Source organism: Aotus nancymaae, unplaced genomic scaffold, assembly GCF_030222135.1.
Source record: "Aotus nancymaae isolate 86718 unplaced genomic scaffold, 86718_ANA_hifiasm-v0.15.2.pri h1tg000004l, whole genome shotgun sequence".
Lineage (NCBI taxonomy): Eukaryota > Metazoa > Chordata > Mammalia > Primates > Aotidae > Aotus > Aotus nancymaae.
Window position 1 is genome coordinate 45,092,342 of NW_026988415.1, and position 23,262 is coordinate 45,115,603.

At 35.9% G+C, this 23,262-nt stretch overlaps 1 protein-coding gene across 6 annotated transcripts in view; it reads left to right on the forward strand.

Moving 5' to 3' along the window:
* Nucleotides 1-23,041, forward strand: part of ZMAT1 (zinc finger matrin-type 1) — a 54,534-nt gene extending 31,493 nt beyond the window's left edge. Inside the window, exons 3-7 of one of the 6 annotated variants that reach the window (XM_012438898.3) lie at nucleotides 7,450-7,551; nucleotides 7,629-7,803; nucleotides 9,361-9,426; nucleotides 18,614-18,713; nucleotides 20,522-23,041. In XM_012438898.3, coding sequence (XP_012294321.2) covers nucleotides 7,450-7,551; nucleotides 7,629-7,803; nucleotides 9,361-9,426; nucleotides 18,614-18,713; nucleotides 20,522-21,827 — 1,749 coding nt within the window. In that variant the 3' untranslated portion in view covers nucleotides 21,828-23,041. The other 5 variants (XM_064362333.1, XM_012438900.3, XM_012438901.3 and 2 more) reach the window with 5 other exon arrangements.
* Nucleotides 23,042-23,262: the final 221 nt, after the last annotated feature.

Consider the following 23,262-nt stretch of genomic DNA (forward strand, 5'->3'; position numbering starts at 1 on the left):
TTAGGTTTTGGGGTACATGTGAAAAATATGCAAGATTGTTGCATAGGTGCATACGTGGCAGTGTGATTTGCTGCCTTCACCTCATCTTGTTCTTCCCATTGCTAATCTTATTGGTAATTATATTTTAGTCCTAATGTTGGCTTAAATTAAATTACTATAATTACAGATAGGGAAATAGTGTTGACTGGATTGAGAGGAGCTAGGTTTAGGTCTTAACTCCACCATTGACTAGTTATATAAGCTTTGGCAAGTCACTTTACCTTTCTGAACATATTTCTTGGACCTATAAAATGAGAATGGTAAAATATCTTACTATACTTGTGAGAATTAAGTGAAATCAAATGTATGAGAGTGCCTAGCACATCTTTAAACTCCATAGATCAGATTTAGAATTAGTAACAGAGACAGACATTCAGGGAACTCTGAGATAACTACAATTTATCCATTTGAACTGTTTTAATTTACATGTGAAAAACAGCTTTTTGTGAAATCATAAAGTACTATTCACTCTAGAAAATAGGCAAAAATACGAGAAAATAAATAATAATTCTGTAACTTGTAGTTAACCATTATTGAATTCCTCTTTTGCTTCTGTGATTGCAATATGATTTCTAAACACACATACACATGTACACATACATTTTTACAAAAAAAGATATACAGACTCTCAGTATAGTATTGTAAAATATAGCAGTATTGCACTTTAATGAGGTTGGATTTATTAATATTTCATGTCTGTGTGTATGTGTTTTAAGAAACCATTCTATACAGTTTTGTCATATAGATACTTTCCTCTATATTCTTCTAAAACTTTGAAGTTTTACTTCTTATGTTATAATCCATCTGGTATTGATTTTCATGTATGGAGTGTGATAACATTTTTTTCATATGGATAGCCAGTTGTTCCAGCACTATTTATTGTATAGTCCATCCTTACCCCATTGATTTGTAGTGGCACTTCTATCATATGCTAATTTCTATATATATATAGGTTTGTTTTGAGACTTTTATCCTGTTTTATTGTATTGGCCTGGTTTCCTATATCTGCAACAATTTCACCTTTAAAATAAGTTACAGCTTTCAAATAAGTCACAATATCTGTAGAAGAAATTTATAAGATCTTAAAAAATTAAAAAATCATAAATTAAGTTAAAAATATATGCTACACATTAGGTGATATTTATAACCTATATAACTAATGAAAGATTTGTGTCTAGAATATGTAAAGGATCACACATCAATTAGAACAAGAAACAAATAGAAAAAGGGGAAGTGATGTGAACAGGCCATAGAATAGATACTCAACTTCACTAATGATTATACAGGATATGGAAGTTAAAATGATAATGAACTATCATATAAGAACCATAATACTGGCAAAAATTAAAATCTAATAACACTGAACACTTCAAGATAATATAGTGAAACAAACACTCTCATTGCTGCATTTGGAGATGTAAACAGCATCAAAATTTTCTAATATCTGGTAAAGTTGAAAATCCACACTCTATAGGCCAAGAATTCCACTTCTAGGTATCTATTCTAAAGGAACTCTTGAACATGTATATTGGGAGATCTATTTATATATGTTAATTGCAGCAATGCCTCTATTAGCAAAATAAACTGAAACATAATTGTCCTAAACAGGAAACTGGATAGGTAGCATATGGACTAGAATATTATACAGTATGTAGCATGAATGAACTAGAGCTACATGTATCAATATCAATAAGTCTTTTTAAAATTTTTTTATTTTTTATTTTAATTATAGCTTTAATAAGGTTTTGGGGTTTGGGGTTTTTTTGTTTTGTTTTGTTTTATTATACTTTAAGTCCTGGGGTATATGTGCAGTTTGTGCAGGATTGTTACATAGGTATACACATGCCATGGTGGCTTGCTGCATCCATTCCCCCATCATCTACATTAGGTATTTCTCCTAATGTTATCCTTCCCCAATCCCCCCACCCACTGCTATCCCACTCTTAGCCCCTCCACTCCCCCAACAGGACCCCGTGTGTGATGTTCCCCTCCCCGTGTCCATATGTTCTTATTGTTCAACACTCACTTGTGAATGAGAACATGAGGTGTTTGGTTTTCTGTCCTTGTGTCACTTTGCTGAGAATGATGGTTTCCAGCTTCATCCATGTCCCTGCAAAGGGCATGAACTCATGCTTTTTATGACTGCATAGTATTTCATGGTGTATATATGCCACATTTTCTTTATCCAGTATAACACTGATGGGCATTTGGGTTGGTTCCAAGTCTTTGCTATTGTAAACAGTGTCACAATTTAACATACGTGTACATGTGCCTTTATAATAGAATGACTTATTACCCTTTGGGTATATACCCAGTAATGAGATTGCTGGGTCAAATGGTATTTCTATTTCTAGATCCTTGAGGAATCACCACACTGTCTTCCACAATGGTTGAATTAATTTACACTCCCACCAACAGTGTAAAAGCGTTCCTGTTTCTCCACATCCTCCAAAATACTGAGTTTTAAAAAACAGTATGAAAAGGATATGTATCAAATGATTACATTTTTGAAAAAAAAATTACAAGGTAGTAATATATAAAACTATTTATGGATACATGTGTGTAGTAAAAGAATAAAAGCATAAAAGGAGATCAAGTACACCAACTTTAAGATAGTGATTACTTATGTGGAGAGAGAGAGGAAGAAAGGATTGTGAGCATGAGGGTATAGGATTGTGAGCATGAGGGTATAGGATTGTATCTAAAATTTTACCTCTTTTAAAAAGGAAATTTGAGAGAATGCAACAAAATGTTAAAACTGAATAGTGAGTATGGGTTTCAATAATATTTCCTGTTCTTTCCTATACAATGGGTGTATTTCACATTTTGAAATTCTGTAGGCCATCTATGACAAATCCACAGCCAACATAATACTGAATGGGGAAAGTTCAAAGTATTCCCTTTGAGAAATGGAACAAGACAAGGATGCCCACTCTCACCACTCCTCTTTAACATAGTACTGGACGACCTAGCCAGAACAATCAGACAAGAGAAAAAAATAAAGAGCATCGAAGTTGATAAAGAGGAAGTCAAACTGTCACTGTTTGCTGATGATATGATGATTTACCTTGAAAACCCTAAAGACTCCTCCAGAAAGCTCCTAGAACTGATAAAAGAATTCAGCAAAGTTTCTGGATACAAGGTTAATGTACACAAATCAGTAGCTCTTCTACATCCCAACAGCAACCAAGCAGAGAATGAAATCAAGAACTCAACCCCTTTTACAATAGCTGCAAAAAAAAAAAAAGAAAAGAAAATAGGAATATAACTAACTAATCAAGGAGTCAAAAGACCTCTACAAGGAAGACTACAAAACACTGCTGAAAGAAATCGTAGATGACACAAACAAATGGAAACACATCCAATCCTCATGGATGGGTGGAAACAATATTGTGAAAATGAGGTCTACAAATTCTGTGCCAAAAGCAACCTAGAAATTCAGTGCAATCCCCATCAAAATACCACTGTCATTCTTCACAGACTTAGAAAAAACAATTCTAAAATTCATATGGAACCAAAAAAGAACCCACATAGCCAAAGCAAGACAAAGGAAAAAGGACAAATCTAGAGGCATCACACTACCTGACCTCAAACTATACTATAAGGCCATAGTCACCAAAACAGCATGATACTGGTATAAAAATAGGCACATACACCAATGGAACAGAAATAAACCCAAATACAGCCAACTGATCTTCAACAAAGCAAACAAAAACATTAAGTGGGGAAAGGACACCCTTTTCAACAAATAGTGCTGGGATAATAGGCTAGCCACATGTAGGAGAATGAAACTGAATCCTCACCTCTCACCTTATACAAAAATCAAGTCAAGATGGATTAAACACTTAAACCTAAGGCCTGAAACTATAAAAATTCTAGAAGGTAATATTGGAAAAACCCTTCTAGACATTGGCTTAGGCAAGGATTTCATGACCAAGAACCCAAAAGCAAATGCAATAAAAACAAACATAAATAGCTGGGTCCTAATTGAACTAAAGAGCTTTTGCATGGCAAAAGGAGTAGTCAACAGAGTAAAAAGACAACCCACAGTGGGAGAAACTCTTCATAATCTATACTTCCGACAAAAGACCAATATCCAGAATCTACAATGAACTCAAACAAATCAGTAAGAAAAAAAATCCCATCAAAAGTGGGCTAAGGACATGAATAGACAGTTCTCAAAAGAAGACGTACAAATGGCCAGCAAACATATGAAAAAATGCTCAACATCACTAATGATCAGGGAAATGCAAATCAAAACCACAATGCAATACCACCTTACTCCTGCAAGAATAGCCATAAACAAAAAATAAATAACAGTAGATGTTGGTGTGCATGTGGTAAACAGGGAACACTTCTACATTGCTGCTGGGAATGTAAACTAGTACACCCACTATGGGAAACAATGTGGAGATTCCTTAAAGAACTAAGAGTAGAACTATCATTTCATCCAGCAATCCCACTACTGGCTATCTACCCAGAGGAAAAGAAGTCATTATTCGAAAAAGATACTTGCACACACATGTTTATAGCAGCACAATTCACAATTGCAAAATCGTGGAACCAACCCAAATGCCCATCAATCAAAGAGTGGATAAAGAAACTATTTTATATATATATATATATATATATATATATATATATATATATATATACACATACATATATATATATATGTATGTATATGTATATATCATGGACTACTACTCAGCCATAAAAAGGAATGAAGTAACAGCATTTGCAGTGATGTGGATGAGATTGGAGACTATTAGTCTAAGTGAGGTAACTCAGGAATGGAAAACCAAACATCATATGTTCTCACTGATACGTGGGAGCTAAGCTACAAGGACACAAAGGCATAAGAATGATACAGTGGACTTTGCGGACTGACAGGAAGAGTGGGGGGCCAAGGGATAAAGGACTACAAATTGGTGCAGTATATACTTCTCGGGTGCTGGGTACACCAAAATCTCACAAATCACCACTAAATAATTTACTCATGCAACCAAATGCCACCTGTGTCCCAATAACTTATGGAAAAATTAAATTTAATTTAAAAAATAAACAAAATTCTGTAAAGAGAGTGATTGCCTTACATTATGTGCTCAGGAAGTGTTAGTTTCCCTTCCCTATACACCAGCATCTTACCTATTCTTACATATTTGGTTATATATTTGTTACAGATTATTTCTAATGTCTCTTAAACCCAGAAGGATTTCTTTTCTTACATGAAAGAATTTGCCTAGGTTTTTTTCTAGGACTTTTATGGTGTTAAGTCTTATGTTTAAATCTTTAATCGATCTGGAGTTAATTTTTGTATAAGGTATAAGGAAGGGGTCCAGTTTCAGCTTTCTACACATGGCTAGCCAGTTTTCCCAACACCATTTATTAAACAGGGAATCCTTTCCCCATTGCTTGTTTCTGTCAGGTTTGTCAAAGATCAGATGGTTGTAGATGTGTGGCATTACTTCCGAGGCTTCTGTTCTGTTTCATTGGTCTATAGGTCTGTTTTGGTACCAGTACCATGCTGTTTTGATTACTGTTGCCTTGTAGTATAGTTTGAAGTCAGGTAGCATGATGCCTCCAGCTTTGTTCTTTTTGCTTAGGATTGTCTTGGCTATGTAAGCTCTTTTTTTGGTTCCATGTGAAGTTTAAGATGGTTTTTTCTGGTTCTGTGAAGAAGGTCAATGAAGAAAACCTAGGCAGTACCATTCAGGACATAGGCATAGGCAAGGACTTCATGACTAAAATGCCAAAAACAATAGCAACAAAGGCAAAATAGACAAATGGGATCTAATTAAACTTAAGAGCTTCTGCACAGCAAACGATACAGTCATTAGAGTGAACCAGCAACCAAGAGAATGGGAAAAAAATTTTGCAAGCTACCCATCTGACAAAGGGGTATTATCCAGAATCTATAAAGAACTAAAACAAATTTACAAGAAAAAAAACAACCACGTCAAAAAGTGGGCAAAGGATATGGACAGTTTTTAAAAGAAGGCATTTATGCGGCCAACAAACATAAGAAAACATGCTCATCATCAATGTCACTAGAGAAATGCAAATCAAAACCACATTGCGATACCATCTCACACCAGTTAGAATGGCAATGTTTAAAAAATCTGGAAACAACAGATGCTGGAGAGGATATGGAGAAATAGAAATGCTTTTACACTGTTGGTGGGAGTGTAAATTAGTTCAACCATTGAGGAAGACAGTGTGGTGATTCCTCAAGGATCTAGAAGTAGAAATACCATTTGACCCAGCAATCCCATTACTGGGTATATACCCAAAAGATTATAAATCATTCTATTGTAAAGACACACACAGCGTGTTCATTGCAATACTGTTTACAATAGCAAAGACTTGGAACCAACCCAAATGCCCATCAAAGATAGACTGGATAAGGAAAATGTGGCACATATACACCATGGAATACTATGCAGCCATAAAAAAGGATGAGTTCATGTCCTTTGCAGGGACATGGATGAAGCTGGAAACCATCATTCTCAGCAAACTGATACAAGAACAGAAAACAAAACACCACATGTTCTCACTGTTAAGTGTGTGTTGAATAATGAGAACACATGGACACAAGGAGGGAAACATCATGCACTGGGGTCTGTTGGGGGTAGAGGGCTAGGGGAGGGATAGCAGCTGGTGGGGGATTGGGGAGGGGTAACAGGAGAAATACCTAATATAGGAGGATGGATGCAGCAAACCACTATGGCATGTGTATACCTATGTAACAATCCTGCACAGTCTGCACATATACCCCAGAACTTAAATTAAAAAAAAAAGAATTTGCAGGTAGGTAGTACAGGGCTGACATGATAGCTTGATAACATTATCAGGGACCTAGGCGTGTTCCTTCTTTCTGCTCTGATGAACTGGTTTTCCTCCTGAATGTCTACCATGGTCCAAAGATGAATGTTGGAACTCCATCCTTTGTATCTTAATTCCAGAAGCAGGAAGGAAGTAGGGTAGAATAAGGGCTTATGTCGCAGTCATTTAAGGAGGCTTCCCAGAAGTTCCACATAAGACTTCAAATTATAGCTTATTGACCAGAATCTAGTCACATGGCTACATCTTGCAGAAAGGAAGGCTGAAAAACATAGTCTTTTAGCTGGGTACATTGTTCAAGATCAGTGACTAAGTGAAAAGAAGATATTTGATATTGGGTAGCAACTAGGAATCCATTTCAAAAGCAAGAATCTGAAAGTTATTGGCTTCTAAATTTAGTATTATTTTCATTTTAACCGACATTTAGAGATTTGAAGGCATGTGAGTCTGTACCAAGTTCGACTAAATATACTAACACACATGAGTGCCATCCTCAAATTCAGAAAGGTATAAATTTTGAATGACTCTTTTATTGAATAAACAAAGTCATATTATATCTTTTTTCAGGGTGAAAAACATGCTCAAAATGTTAGTTTTTATTTTCAAATGCATGGGGAGCAAAATGAAGCGCCTGATAAGAAAACAAAGATGCATGTTGAGAATTTTCAGGTGAGTAATGTATGTTGATATTGTAATTCTAAACTTTTAGTTATTGAATCTTTCTAACAAGGTTGTGCCTGTTTCAGGTGCATAGGAATGAAGGAGTAGACAAAAACAAATTTTGTGATCTCTGCAACATAATGTTTAGCTCCCCACTTACTGCTCAGTCTCACTATGTGGGAAACATCCATGCTAAAAAACTGAAGCAATTAATGGAGAAACATGATCAGGCATCTCCATCAGGATTTCAACCAGAGATGGGTAAGGTTCTGTTCACCTCTTTATCTTCAGTGCAGGATCTACCTATCATGTTTTGTTTAACTCTGCCATACACTTTTTATTGGGGAGACTTTCACCCTAGCTGAAATAACTTGATCATTATTCTTCTGTCCAGTTAATCTCTGTCTCTGTCTTTGTCATTTAATATGAAGATTTTAATTGCTAGCTGATTTTTAAGAAACATTATGACCTCTCCTTTTCTGTTCACCAAATCCAAACAATAGCAAGTGATTTGCTGTACTGCTATAAAGAAACAACAGTAAGCAGCTGGAGCTCTGTCAGTTTCTAATCAAATAATAAAATCTTCACTTTTTGCTTCTTCCCCTTGGCATCTTTTTTGCTTTAGTATTTTCCAAAACATTATCTCATATGAGTGTTCAAATCAATGTCTTCACCAGAATGTAGTGATATGTTTCCTACTAACTGTGGGCAAAAAAAAGTTACTGAATTTCTTTCTATCATGACAGCCTATTTCTTTCTCCCTATGAATATAAAGTACTACCAGCATCATCAGTTAGTTACTGAGTACTCATTTTATGTTAAATCCTAAAGATACAGGGAAGTATAAAACATTATGTCTTTCCTTCTTCCAGTGATGTTGGGTCACCAGCACATATGAGAAAACTGACCCAAAGTTGCCTGAGATGGCAGAGTATACCCTGGAAAACCCAACTTGTATTTTTCTAAGTGCATGTGCTAGAACGAAAAAAGATGATCAATCCTCTGTAGTAAATAATTTACCACATTCTTTGTAACTTCAACACTTTAGGACTAAGGCATGCCTGACATGGAAAATACACCATCATTAATTTTGAACTCATAGTATAAATGTCACCCAGAAAAATCAGTGCTACAAGATATGTTATTAAAACTTTCATTTTATTAATAAATGAAACCAGAATTATTTTCAAATTTAGTATCTAATTTTTGTACATTTTTACTGCCTGTCATTGAAAAGATAGATAAAATCACTATGCCCTACAAGAAAAAAACATTTCGTAAAACCTTTATCTTCAGTCCCCAAATTTATCATCTTGAGCTCAGAGAGGAGGATAAATAAGAGGTATGAAATACTGGAATTGTGGGAACATGTATAGTTTTATAGTCTTAAACAACTGTATATATTTTATTCTGATGCAGACATCACAAATGTAGAATGAATGGATGCCTTACTCAAGAAAGACTAACTTAGAAGTTAGTATCGTGTTTTATCCTCACTAATTTCAAAGAATCATCTTAAGATGGCTATCATGCTTTCACTGATTTTTTATATGGATATAATCAGGCAATTCCTAATATAGAATATTTCTTCCTTCTCATATCAAACTTGGTGACAGATTCATATTCACATTTTCATTCTCACAGAAGGAAATTCTTTTTTACTTTAGAACCTTTATCCAGCAGCTGTCTGTTGAAAAAAAAAAAAAGTCCAGAGAGTGGGTTTTTAGAGAATTCTAAACTTCCCTAGTACTTTACAATAAATACAGTTTCAATATCTGAACATGTGTTTATCACTTCTTATTACAACTATTTCAACAGGAGTGCCTCTTACTACTACTGCAACGTCAACCTTCCTGAAGCCCCTTGCTGTCAAGCCTCCTCCAGGTGGGATTAAAGACAAGACTATGCCTTCCTTTTCCAGCAGTGATTTGGGTTTGAATAATCCAAACAAATTTTGCAAGCTCTATACTGCTTCCTTCAATAGTCCAGTAATGGCCCAACAACATTATGTTGGGGAAAAAAAACACAAAAGAAATGAAGCTAGGAAGACATTTATAAACAAAATAAGAGAGAAAGCTCTTCCAGAAAAATCAAATGCAAATGGTAAACAGTAAAGTTTTCACAAAACTTTTTCATAGGAAGTTTGTATTTTATAAAACATACTAGCTTATTTACAGACCATTTTACTCTTACTGAGCGAGAGGTTGATAGTATTCATGGAATCATAGAATTTTAGATAAGTAAGGACTTTCAAGTCCATGTAGCTTGATATGTTCATTTTCTAGGAAATGAGACCCTGAATGGTTCAGATGATCCCTATTAATTTTAGAATCAAATACAGGAATTCTCATGGTTTCATGTTATTTTAGGTAAATGAGGTTCCTTAAGTACATACATAAGAAAGCGTTTTAAATTAGTATCATGTGGTTATATCATTTTTTTACTAAGTATTGTTTAAGTGTCTCTTTGGTGCTAGACTAGTCATTCTTGGGAATACAGTTCCCTAAAGGAGCAAGTGTGTAAACTAGTTAGGTTAATAATACTTCATTGCAAGAGCTGACAGACTTGCATTTTTGTGTACATATTTTTGGTAACTAGGGGAGTGAAGCATAATGTTCCAGAAAAATATTCATATATTTAGATGATTTTCAATCGATAGAAGTGGGAAGAAGAAAGGATGAACCAAAGGGCTTGGAGCTAAGAAAGAATGGCAAGAATTCAGGCACAATAAAGAGACTGATCCTGACTGGAGTGATCCACTTGCTCTTCTAACCATATTTTTTTTTTCATTTTTCCCCCCACAGGCACCTTCTCACTACTAGTGTATTTTATTCCCCTTTTTCATATTCTCTCTTCTACCTACTTCTTTTCTTCCACTTGCTATTATTTTTCGGTTCTTTCTTTACCCAACCTTTCTGCTTCATGTGAAAATGTTCATTATTCTCTCCTTCTTAAAGCTCTATTCTTTGTCATTTGTAACTCTTTATGCACTGGTTCTTCTCCTGTATTTCTGTTTCTTTTTTATTTTCTCTGTGGGCTCTTTTTTTTATTCATTACCTAGATGTAGATATTCCCATGGTTTCATCCTTGACCTTACTCTACAAACACAATTTCTATTTCCTTGGTTTCATTTCTCATCTGTATGCTTATGACCTTTCTGTCAAGCATTAGATTCACATATCCAAATGGCAGCTACTGCTTCACCTGGATGCCTCATAGCCATTTCAAATCCACCTAGTCATTCAAAGTAGAAACCTGCAGGTAACTATGAACCCCCAAACACCACCTTCTTCACTTCGTATATCTAATGAAGCACCAAGCTGTGACTCTTTTACCTCCTGAATGCTACTCTCCCCTTCTCTCCAGCGCTGCTCTTCAGGTCCTCAAGATCTTTCCTAGAGGTTTGCTACTCAGAGTGTGGGTTGTGGATCAGCGCCATTGGCATCACCTGGGAACTTGTTAGAACAAAGACTGTCAGGCCCCACTGCAGGCCTACAGAATCAGAATCTGCATTTTAACATGATCCATGGTGATTTGTATTTAATAAGTTTTGAGAAGCAATTGCCAGAACCTCTTAACTACTCTTTCTGCCTGCAGTTTTGTTTCCCCAAACCCACCCCCAATTTAACCACTAGAGTGTTTCACTTAAAGTGTAATTATTTCCATGTGTCCTTACCGTTCTTAAAAACCCTTCATTGTTCCTTCATCTTCTAAATATAAAATCTAAGCTCCATAGCTCTCCGTCATCTTGTTTCTGCCTGCCTTCTCCAGGCTTATCCCCTGCTACTTCCTGGCATAATCTATATGGGTCAGTACCTGCAAACCATATATGGTTTCCAGAAACCATTACCCTGTTTTTTGTTTCTGTGCCCTTGTTGATGCTGCCACTTTGACTGGAATATCCCCATAACACTCTTCTCCTAGCTAACTCCCACTCATTCACTTACTTCAAGGTTAATCTTCTGTGCTTCCTTAACCTACATTTCTAATTATCTCTCCATGTGTCTGTCTCCCATTTGAATGTAAGGTCTTTGAGGCAAGGGACTTCATCTAATTCATCTGTATTTCCAGTGCTGCAGATAGAAACTGGCACAGAAATAGGCCCACTTCTGTGGAGATTAGCTTAATATATGAATCAGAGAACTATTAATTATTTTTATTTATTGAGTTCTTATCCTGTTTTTTTACTCTTCCAGTTTCCTACTTAGTGTGATTCAACATATCCCAGAAAGTTACATAGAGATATGTGGTTTTATCTAGGACTGTGAAGAATGTTGATTTAGGCAAGTGTAGAAATAGAAGTGGTAGGGCTTCTGAAAGTAGGAGTATATGTTCAGAGAAATGACAACTTCCACTTGTTAAGGTATTTTCCTGTTGCTAGGTTGAGGGTGTCTGAAAGAAGCGGCTTCTAATTTTGTAGCATTATGTATATTTGAACTGAGTTAACTTTGAGAATTGTGTGCACTCCTGTCAATTCTAAATGGGGAGGGCTGTTTTGGTACTCTGAAGTTTTACATTATTAGAATGAGGAAAAAAGGATTTTGGTGATATCTCATCTGATGGTGAAGGAGAGGGGATGATCATCAGCATAATTTAATCCAGTCATTGGAATTGCTTTACATTAGCCTCTGAAGCTAGAGCTCAAGGAACAGATTTTCAACTCTGCCTTGGGTTTCATTTGAGAGCAGTTTCATTTTGAGAGCAGTAAACATTTGAACATTTAAAAATACCTGAAGAATTTAAATTAGCTAATGAGAATTTCAAAGAATAATAACAGCAGAAGCCCTCATTACAAGTGAACAAGTGGTAATAATTTAACATATGCCATCTTAACTGTTTCACTCATCACCCATTTTCTTCTGTCTACCTTCCTCTCCATCTGCTATTGTTTATACATGTTTCTTCCATATCTAATGTTTCTCTTTTCCTTCATCATTCTCACTGCTTCCTTCATGTCCCTCATTCAGCTCAGATCTTATTAGCACAGGAATGGCTACCATAACGATATGGAACTAAAGTATGTATGTATTTTTTATTTATTGTATTTGTTTTGTTTATCTTACTAATTTTTGGCCCTATTATTGCACTTAGATGTCTCACCTTCACCTGTAACTCAACATACCTAAAACAGAATTAATAATCTTCTTTACAATCAACTTGAATTTCCTGAGTTTTCCATCTTTGCTAGTAGTTCCAATGTTTATTAGTCACCTGCACTTGAATCTTTGAGACTATCTTTAACTACTTGATTATCTATATTCTATCCATCAGCAAGTCTTACCAAATCTTAGAACGATTTCTCCTTTCTGTAGTCCTTCATTACATTTCTACTACCATCACCTCACACCATAAAGCTGTAACAACCTTCTGGAAAGCTTTACTTGTACCTCATTGTTATTCTCTCACTCCCTATTAGCAGGATTTCAACCCTGGATCATTTCCACCCTCTATATTTTCTGCTTCTGCATCACTGAATGATGCTATGGAAAATTATAAAGTATAGGGATTAGGTAAGCTTTCAGAGTCTTGGTACCTAACCTCTTTGGGCCTTTAGTCCTACTTAATCTGTTTACTTTTTCTTCACTTTCCCCTTAGCAACAGTTTTAAACCTACATCATTCTTCAAGACTCTTTTCCCCTGCTCTACACTCCTCCTCATACTTCTCAGACAAGCTCCTTTGTTATTTTATCAAGAAAAATTTGACCATCAGATGTGTATTACTACCAGGTATCTTGGTTTAACCAAATACTCCTGTAACCCTGAATTCTCATTTAACTACTACATTCTCCCCTTCCCTCCTTAGCTAAGACATTTTAAAAATGTAGTCCACTCTTACTGTCTTCACTTATTATTCGCTCAACTCACTGCCATTTGTTGGCACTCATTCCCTCAGCCTTCACACCACTAGTCTACCACTTCACTGTAACTACTACTCACAATGCTAAAGTGACTTCTAAATTTGTAAATCCAATAGACATCTTTATTTAGCTCCTTTGACATTACTCTCTCCTGTTCATTCTTATAATTTGCTGTCCTTTGCTTTGGTGGACTTTTCATAGGCTCATCCTTCTCTACCATCTTTCTTCCAAGAATGGCATTCTCCAGGTTTTTATTGGTATGTTGCTATTCCTGTGCCCACCCATACATTATCTTCAGGAGATTTCATCCACTCTGATTATTTTGACTACCCACCCCCATCCATGTTCTGACATCTCCAAAATCTCTCTGACATATCTTCTGCCTTTCATACTCCTGTATATAACTGCCTGTTGGACACCTTTACATGAAAGTTTGGTAGATATCTTAGACTCTGTGTTCAAACTTAGACTATTCACCACTGCCTACTCTCCTACCCATTAAAACAACACATACATCTGAAGTCCCAATTTCAGTTAATAGGATCACCACCCACCCACTTACCACGTTAGATTTCTGGGAATTATTTTAGACTTCTCTAGATTCTTTCCTCTCCCCTATCCCTCACATTCAACCTGTTATTGACTCTTGCCAGTTTTAAAGTTGAATGTTATACCAATCTCCCTGCTTCTCTCTACCCCTACTGAGACCCATCTAGTCTGTGTCCTCATTATGTCTTGCCTGATCTTCTTACTTCTAGGCTTACTCTTCTTAAATTAATCTTTTGTATTTCAGTCACAGAAAAGACTCATCTAAAACACACAATTGACCAACCATGTCACTTACTACTTAAACCACTTCGAGGTTTCCCAAAACACAGAATACAAAGTCTAGGATCCTTAGCATAATATATAAGTTTCTCTTTGATCTGACCCATTTTGCCTTTTCCCATCTCTTCCCCTTATGTTTTACTCTACAACAATCCCAAATTTTAAGAAGTTCCTGTAAGCACTTTTCTCATGATTTTTTGTACCTAAAACACTCTTCTCAACTCTTTTCAAGTTGACTATTTATCATCTCTCCAAGTTTAGCTAAGACATCATCTCTTCCAATAGCCTTTTTCAGATCCCCATATTATGTTGAGTGTCTCTGATTCTTTGTGCTTGCATACCTCTTAAACATACCTCTTTTACTTTTACCAAATGAGACTGAAATTTTTTGTTCATGTGTCTTTCTCACACTAGATATTTGAGCAACTTGACTGTTTTATTCGTCTTGTATTCATCTGGCATCTAACCTGATGCTTGGTGCCACATAGGTATTCAGTGTTTATTAAACAGATTATTTGGATTCCACACACTGTGCTCATTTCTGTCTCTGCCATACCTGATATTATTTTCATCCCTTGGAATGCCCTTACCTGCTTTCTTACAAATTCAAATCCTTTCTGTCCTCAAAGATCCATCACAACTTCCCTTACTGCTCTAGTTCTTGGTGTTCTCCCCTTTCTCTGATTTCTCATAGCCTTTACTATTCATTGAAAATTGCATCAATTATAGCCCCTCAAGGGAATTAGCATCCTTGAGACAAAGGATAACATTTTATTCTGCAGTATCCTTCTTAGTGCTTTATATGGTAATGAGGGCATAATTTTTTCTCAATTCATATTTGCAAATTGAGAGGCAGTATTGTATAGAGGGAAAAGCATAGATTTGTAGATACACTTATAGTCACTTGCCAAATTGCACCACAGATTCCTCTGATATAAAATGAAAATAATGTGACTCCACAGGATAATAATTAACTGAAGTAGTATATATAGTACCCATCACAGAATAGGTTCGTAACAAATGTTAGGTTTGTCAAAATATTTTGTCCTGTCATAATTTAAAAATAGGTAAATTGGACATTTTCTATTTTTCTCTATAACATAAATCCCATAGTCACATGCAGTTTTTTTCCAACTTTTATTTTAAGTTTATGGGTACATGTGCAGATGTGCAGGTTTGTTATATAGGTAAACGTATGCCATGGTGGTTTTGCTGCACAGATCATCCCATCACCTAGGGATTATGCCCAGTATCCATTAGCTATTCTTCCTGACAGCTGCGGTTTTGATTATATGCAGTTCTCGATTGGTTTTTCCCCATTTAAGGTGTTAGACCAGTGGTTCTCAACCTTGACTAATTAGAATCATGCAAGGAGCTTTTAGAAATCCCATTGCTCGGGCCATCCCTTCAATCAATTAAATTACCATCTCTGGGACTTATAATTTGTGTTTTGTTTTCTCTTTTTTAACTCCCTTCGTGATTTTTATATGGAGCCAAGATTGAGAGTAGTGTTAGACATGCACCTTCCCAATTCATGCTTTGAAAACAAGGACCTTAGTTCAGAGACTTGTAATATAGGGCTATGATGAGGGGAAGAGTAGGCCCCACAAGTACTAAGTTATTGAAGATTCTGAAAGGTACAAGATGCAAAGGAGCCTGAGTTTCTGGATGAACTCAGGAACAAGGAATCCTAGAATACCTGAGAACAGAACAGCCAAAAACAGAACAGGACCACGGAGTAGTCTCTGGAATAAAAGAGTGGAGAGTATAAGAAACATAATGAAGGCAGGCCCCAGGAGGATTCAATCACGAATTCTGACCTTAGGGCCAATGAATAGGTTTCATATCTTCACAGGAAGGATTTACACAACTTTTATATATCATTTTCTGAGATGTTTGAATTCTAGAAAAAGATAAAGAAAATCAGTATGTAGAAAAAAAAAAGGGGGCTAAGGTAATGGTAATCAGACCACACAGTTCTAGAACTGCCTCTGGGTCTTTCATACATGACTGGCAGTTCTTCTAAACCTTTATGTTACCTCTATTAGAATATTGTTTCTGATGTAATTTGTGGAGAAACAAAGCAGGAACTGAGGCGAACATATATACAGTATACTTTATAAGCACTAAATAAATATGTAAAAAGTGAAATATAACCTGAGTTTTTAGTCATAATGAAGATTATAGGCTCAACAATCTAGGGTAGAGGTATCTTTTGGCTTCCATGGGTCACTTTGGAAGAATTGTCTTGGGCCACACATAAAATACACTAACACTAACAATAGCTGATGAGCTAAAAAATAAATAAATAAATAAAAATCTCATATGTTTTAAGAAAGTTTGTGAATTTGTGTTGGGTCGCATTTAAAGCCACCCTGGGCCACATGTGGCCCATGGGCTGCAGGTTGGAGAAGCTTGATCTAGGGCAAGTGCTCAATGGTGGCTGGACAGTTAAATCATATGGAAAGCTTTCAAAAAGTAAGGATAAAAATCACCTGGGGTGTCAGTTAAAAATGCAGATTTTCAGGCTCTCCCCTGGAGAATGTGACTCAATATTCTCCTCCTAGAGATTCTGATTTAATTGGTCTGATACGGAGCTGTAACATCAATAATTTTAAATTTTTCTGTGTGATTCTAATGTATAACCAGCATTGAGAACCATTAATCCAGAGGAAACCAGAACTCCTGCTTATCTTGCACCACTTAGGTACCCTCAAAATGTATTGGCAAAGTTAATCTAAGCCTTAGTTACAGCAGCTATAAAAGATAGTAAGAATTTCCTAAGAGTTTCTTGTGAATATGTACTCTCCTGGGTTTAGTCCTTAGCTTTGCAGGAAGTCCAAAATCCTCAAGTTGACCAGCCTCAATCAGGGACTCACTAACCACAAACAAACTTGAAAGAGGCTGATAAATAACTGAGGAACTGGAAAGATATTACTTTAATATGTTTTTCACAAGGCCTGTGATAATCATTTGCCGTATTTGTGATAATAGAAATTTCTTGTCCCTCACCCAGAAACATTAAGTCATGTTCTCCAGGGGAGAGCCTAGGAATCTATATTTTTAACTAACACCCTAGGTAATTTTAATCAGAGAAATCTTGAAAACATTGTACTTTAAGTTACTGTATTGTTATTCTGGTGTTGATTTATGGTATGAGGAAATACATATTTCCATTTCCTGGTTTTTCTTGATATATATCATCCAGGGTATCCTTTTTTTGGTATCAAAGAATATGAGAAACCAAATTATAATCAGAAAGTGACTTAGTACACATGAAATTAGAGCACAGAGAAGGACAGTTTTGAGGGTTCATTTCATTCAGGTTTTGACATAACCTGCTGAGTTTTCCTAGGCCTGCAATAGAGTATATGTCAGTAGTGTGCAGTCTCATATTCTGCAAAGTCAGCATCTTACTTTCCTGTTGTAAGCAGTCTCCTGTTTCTATGAATAGTCTTTGCTCAGACATGGCCAGTACACTTGATAATAATTAATTTAGGTTATTTTAAATGATTAGGTCGCTTTTTGGTTTAAAAGAAGATGACCTTGATTGTCCTTAAAATCTTTGCAGGTACCAATTTATTTCCTTCTCCTTAGGGTCAGAATGATTTTATATTTGGCTTGCGAAATATATTAATTTGCTTCTTCTGATCAAAGACGAAGTGGAAGGATGATGAGATTAGAAAAGTAAAAATTAATTTATTCCTTGATTCTAATTCTACGAAGCAGAATAGTGTGCTAGCTACTATATAATTCCTAATTATAATAGTTCTTAACTCTTTTGAAGTGGTAACTAGTAGTTTTGTTTTAGAATTTTGCTTTCAGCTTTTATCCTGAGAGTGGGGCTCACTGAACCTCTCTCCTTTCTAAAATCTGTGGAAATTACTTTTGGTAACTAATGCACTGCAGTGATTTCAGGCAAGAGAGTTAAAAAATTGCCTTTATTTGTTTTTAATGTTTTGGGACGTTTCAGCTTTTGGTTGGGTGGGAACAGAATTAGGTGGCAAACAAAAAGAAGTTGGTTAAGATATTCAGAGGCAAAGGTTGATTGGCCATGCTAAATTTCAGGTGCCTGTTGCACCTTCATGTAGCAACAGTAAGTAGACAGATAGCAGATTTTTAGGGAATAAGTCAAGCTAGAGAAGCAGTGTGGTGTAGTATAAAGAATTCTGGCCATTCAATTAAGAGGCGTGGACTCTGAGAGGCTAACACTACTACTAACTTGCTCTGTGACTTTGACCAAATCATTTGACCTCTCTGGGCCCCATCTTTATTGGAAAATGTAAAGTAGATGGTCTTTAAGAAATTCTTTTCCAGTTCTAACATTATGTGATTCTAAATATATTTATACTGACCTTCTTAACTTGAACTCTCTGTTTTTTCAGCATTTAGTATGAGAACCTATGTTTGCCATATTTGTAGTATTGCTTTTTCATCTTTAGATATGTTCCGGTCCCACATGCAAGGAAGTGAACATCAGATTAAGTAAGTATTTTTGCCAAAATTTTCCTATGGTGCCAAACACTAGAGCTTCTAGTTAAGCAGTCTTTGATGTATTTTTACAAACTTCTTAGGCATCCATATGCCTATGAATTAAACCTGGGTATGGTTGGCAGTATTTGTAACTTATTGCATACTATTGTCCCTCAGGGAGTTCTCTAGTAATGATAGTGTACTGACAAAGCTGGCTAACTGGCACTCCTCCTGACTAGAGAGCAGTGTTCTTTGGAGACATGCTAAAGAATTACTCTGATACTAACCCCCCAAATTCAGAGAATTTCTGGAAGGTTTACTCAGTTCCAGGGATTCAGTGATCCAGTGATCCAGTCACTATTTTTCCAGTGGGGTATAGTGGTTAAGAATAGAGACCTTGCTGTTAGATAGACCTAGATTAGAGTACCAGATCCATTTTTCTACCAAGTGTGTAACTTTGGACAGTTCTTATATAAGATTGTTACAATGAAATATAATATGTGTAAGGTGCCTGCCCTGGCACATACTAAAAATTCAATAAATATTTAGTCCATTTTATTCTGTTATTTCAAGGAGAGGAGAATTGAGTGGACAGTTGGAGACTGGGTAGTTTAGTTAGCAAGTCAGAGGGTGTTTGACTATTTATCTTTGTCTTGATGCTTTTAAAGTCAAGACATAGAGCCAGGCCTGGTGGCTCATGCCTGTAATCCCAGCACTGTAGGAGGCAGAGCCCAGGAGTTTGAGACAAGTCTGGGCGACATAGTGAGACCTTATCTCTACCCCCAAAAAAGAAAAATTAGCCGTATTTAGTGGCATGCACCCATGGTCACAGCTACTTGGGGAGCTGAGGTGGGAGGATCGCTTGAGCCCAGGATGTTGAGGATGCAGTGAACCATGATCACACCACTGCACTCTAGCCTAGGCAACAGAGTGAAACCCTGTCTCAAGAAAATAAATAAAATAAAATGAATAAAATAAAATCAAGACATATTCTTTCTGTTACATTGTTTTATTCTAGTAGAAAATATTTATATTATTTGAATTTGAATACTTAGAAGCTAAATTGTCTGACTTGCCCAATTAACCGACATTTACATTCCTTTTTTTAGAGATGAGTTCTTGCTATCTTGCCCAGGCTGGTGTGCAGTGGCTATATGCCTCATCATAGTGCAGTACAGCCTCGAACTCCTGGTCTCAAGCAATCCTCCTGCTTCAGCCTCAGTAGCTGGGAATACAGGTGCATGCACCTCACCTGGCTAGATATATAATTTAGACTTTAAAAAACCTCGAGATTACAGAATAAATACCTATCACATTTATAAGATGTATATAAGGAACTGACTAATGAAAACTTTAAAAACAATATGACAGTCAAATCAGAGCATCTGTGAGGACGTTAAATATCATTACTTCCTACGCATACATTCCAACATGCCTTAACATTTTTAGTGCTACAACAACATCAGATAAGTCTGCTCCTTTATACCCATCTTCCCTTTCATCCCGGGCCTGAGGAAGTTTCCTCTTTTTTTTTTTTGCATAAAAATTGTGAGGTGCCTGGGAGATATACTACTGTCCATACTGCTTTTTGGGGGGCATAAAAACGTCATGATTTATGGCTTTTATAATGAAGTAGGTTCTCACTGTTCATGCTGCTTTTTTTGGCATAAAAATTGACGATTTATAGCTTTTATAATGAAGTAGGTTTTTAAAATTTGAGCATTTGTTGTTTTTCTTTTTTCAGACTAATACTTTTAAGAGCAAAGAAAATATTCAGTATAAAATAATCTAATAAGAATTTTCTACTGTCTTCTTTACAGAGAATCCATTGTTATCAATCTAGTGAAGAATTCAAGGGAAACACATGACTCTTACCAAAATGAATGTGCAGATTACATCAACGTGCAGAAAGCCAGAGGACTAGAGCCCAAGACTTGTTTCAGAAAGATGGAACAGAGTTCTTTGGAAATGCGCAGATACAGAGAAGTGGTTGATTCCAGACCCAGACATAGAATGTTTGAGCAAAGGCTCCCATTTGAGACTTTCCGAACATACCCCATACCATACAATATTTCACAAGCAGTGGAAAAGCAGTTGCCTCATTCAAAGAAGACATATGACTCTTTCCAAGATGAACTTGAAGATTACATCAAAGTACAGAAAGCCAGAGGACTGGATCCAAAGACTTGTTTCAGAAAGATGAGAGAGAACTCTGTGGATACTCATGGACACAGAGAGGTTGATTCTGGACCCAGATCAAGAATGGGTGAGCAAAGATTTTCACGTGAGGCTTCTCAGACCTACCAACCACCATATCATATTTCACCAGTGGAAAACCAGTTACCTCAGTGGTTACCAGCTCATTCAAAGAGGACATATGATTCTTTCCAAGATGAACTTGAAGATTACATAAAAGTGCAGAAAGCCAGAGGACTAGAGCCAAAAACTTGTTTCAGAAAAATAGGTGATAGCTCTGTAGAAACACAGAACAGAGAAATGGTTGATGTCAGACCTGGACATAGAATGTTGGAGGAAAAGATCCCATTTGAGACTTTCCAGGCCTATTCAGGACCATACAGTATTTCACAAGCAGTGGAAAACCAGTTACCTCATTGTTTATCAGCTTATGACAGCAAACAGAGACTAGATTCTATTAGCTACTGTCAACTCACCAGAGACTGTTTCCCAGAAAAACCAGTACCCTTGAGCCTTAATCAGCAAGAAAATAACTCTGGCTCAAACAGTGTGGAATCTGAAGTTTACAAGCACCTCTCCCCAGAAAACAATACTACTGACCATCAGGTGGGTCATAAACGGAAACATCAGAAGAGAAGACGACACCTGGAAGAAGGCAAAGAAAGGCCGGAGAAAGAACAGTCCAAGCATAAAAGGAAAAAGACTTATGAAGATACAGATTTAGACAAAGATGAGAGCATCCGACAAAGGAAAAAAGAGGGAGATAGAGTCAGTGTCAGTTCAGGAAAGCTTAAGCATCGAAAAAAGAAAAAAAGCCACAATGTACCTTCTGAGAAAGAAGAACGTAAGCACAAGAAAGAGAAAAAAAAATCTGTGGAAGAAAGGACAGAAGAGGAAATGCTTTGGGATGAGTCTATTCTTGGATTTTGAATGTTTAGTTTTGTTTACCCAAGGTTGAATTGAAAAAACAGTATGAATTTAGAAAAAGACCACAACATCTGATAAAGAAAAGAAGAGGTAGATATAGTCAGTGTCATTTCAGAACACAGTTTTTTTGTATAAAAATTAAAATTGAATTAAAAGAAGAAGAAGAAAAACTAAATATCTGAAAAAGAACATAAGAACTCAAGGAGAACATAAGAGAAAAGCAAAACTGTTAAAGAAAAGAGAAGAGTCTGTGTTTTGGAATGAGTCTACGCTTGTGTATTGAACTTTTAGTTTTGTTTACCCAAGGATTAATTGAGAAAATCAGCTAAGCAAATGGACTTAGACAAACGCAAGAGGATCAGATGAAGAAAAGGATAGGTAGATACAGTCAGTGTCACTTCAGGAAAGCTGTTTTTAAAACAGCTTGTAATTTAATTGAAAGAAGAAACAACAACAAAAAAAGCCTAAACCTAGCCTCTGAACACTAACATGAGAACACAAGAAGTTAAGAGAAAAAGAAACCTACTCAAGGAAAGACACAAGAGACAGTGATTTGGGATGAGTCTACTCTAGGATTTTTAACTTTTTAGTTTTTTCCTTCAAAGTTGAAGAAAAAAGTTAAAGAGTTTGCTTTCATAAAATTCGTATTATTGGAATTTTTCTAGGTAGATGGCTACTTTAATCTCTAAAAAAGCCAAGTGAAGTAAAAGTATTCAAAATGCCTTTTCCTCAAGTTACTTTCCTTCAGTTTCTTAACAAAGAAAAAAAATATTAAATGTTTCTCACATACCTCACATATAATGTGGTTTTCCTAAATGAAGTAGTGTCTACTTCTGCTCATCAAATTGCTGTGATAATGAATTATCTACTCATGGGAGATAATTTATTTTAAAGGACAGATTTGCCAAGCATTACAAAATCAATTCTTTGCTTGGTTTTTCTTTAGTGTTGGTGGTATTCTATTGTTGTTTTTCTGTGTTTATGTGTCTCTGCTTTCTTCAAGGAATATGTATGAAATAACTTAAACTGATTGTTTTTTTCTTTGTTGAATCTAATTTGCAGTGTATTTTTTGCATTTTCTAGTTCTGGACATGGAAAATGAAACAGTCTATAATAAACTTAGATGACATATAGTTTTAAAAAGCTCTCAAAAAGTGCTGATATAAAAAGTCAGTCTACATTCTGGAAATGTTTATATTAAAATGTTTTAATTTCTACATATTGTTTTATGTAAATGATCATTTCCCATCCAAAGATGATTATTTTGGCAGTTGGAGGGGCAATACTTAAACAGTTTGCACTTAATACCTCTGGGGATCACACGGTGAAATTGTAATAATTTTACTTTTTTCTACATCTTACCTCATAGAAGCTGATATTCAGTCTCAAACTCAGTTTTAGGTTAGGAAAATGTTACTAATTAAATACTTGAAACCGA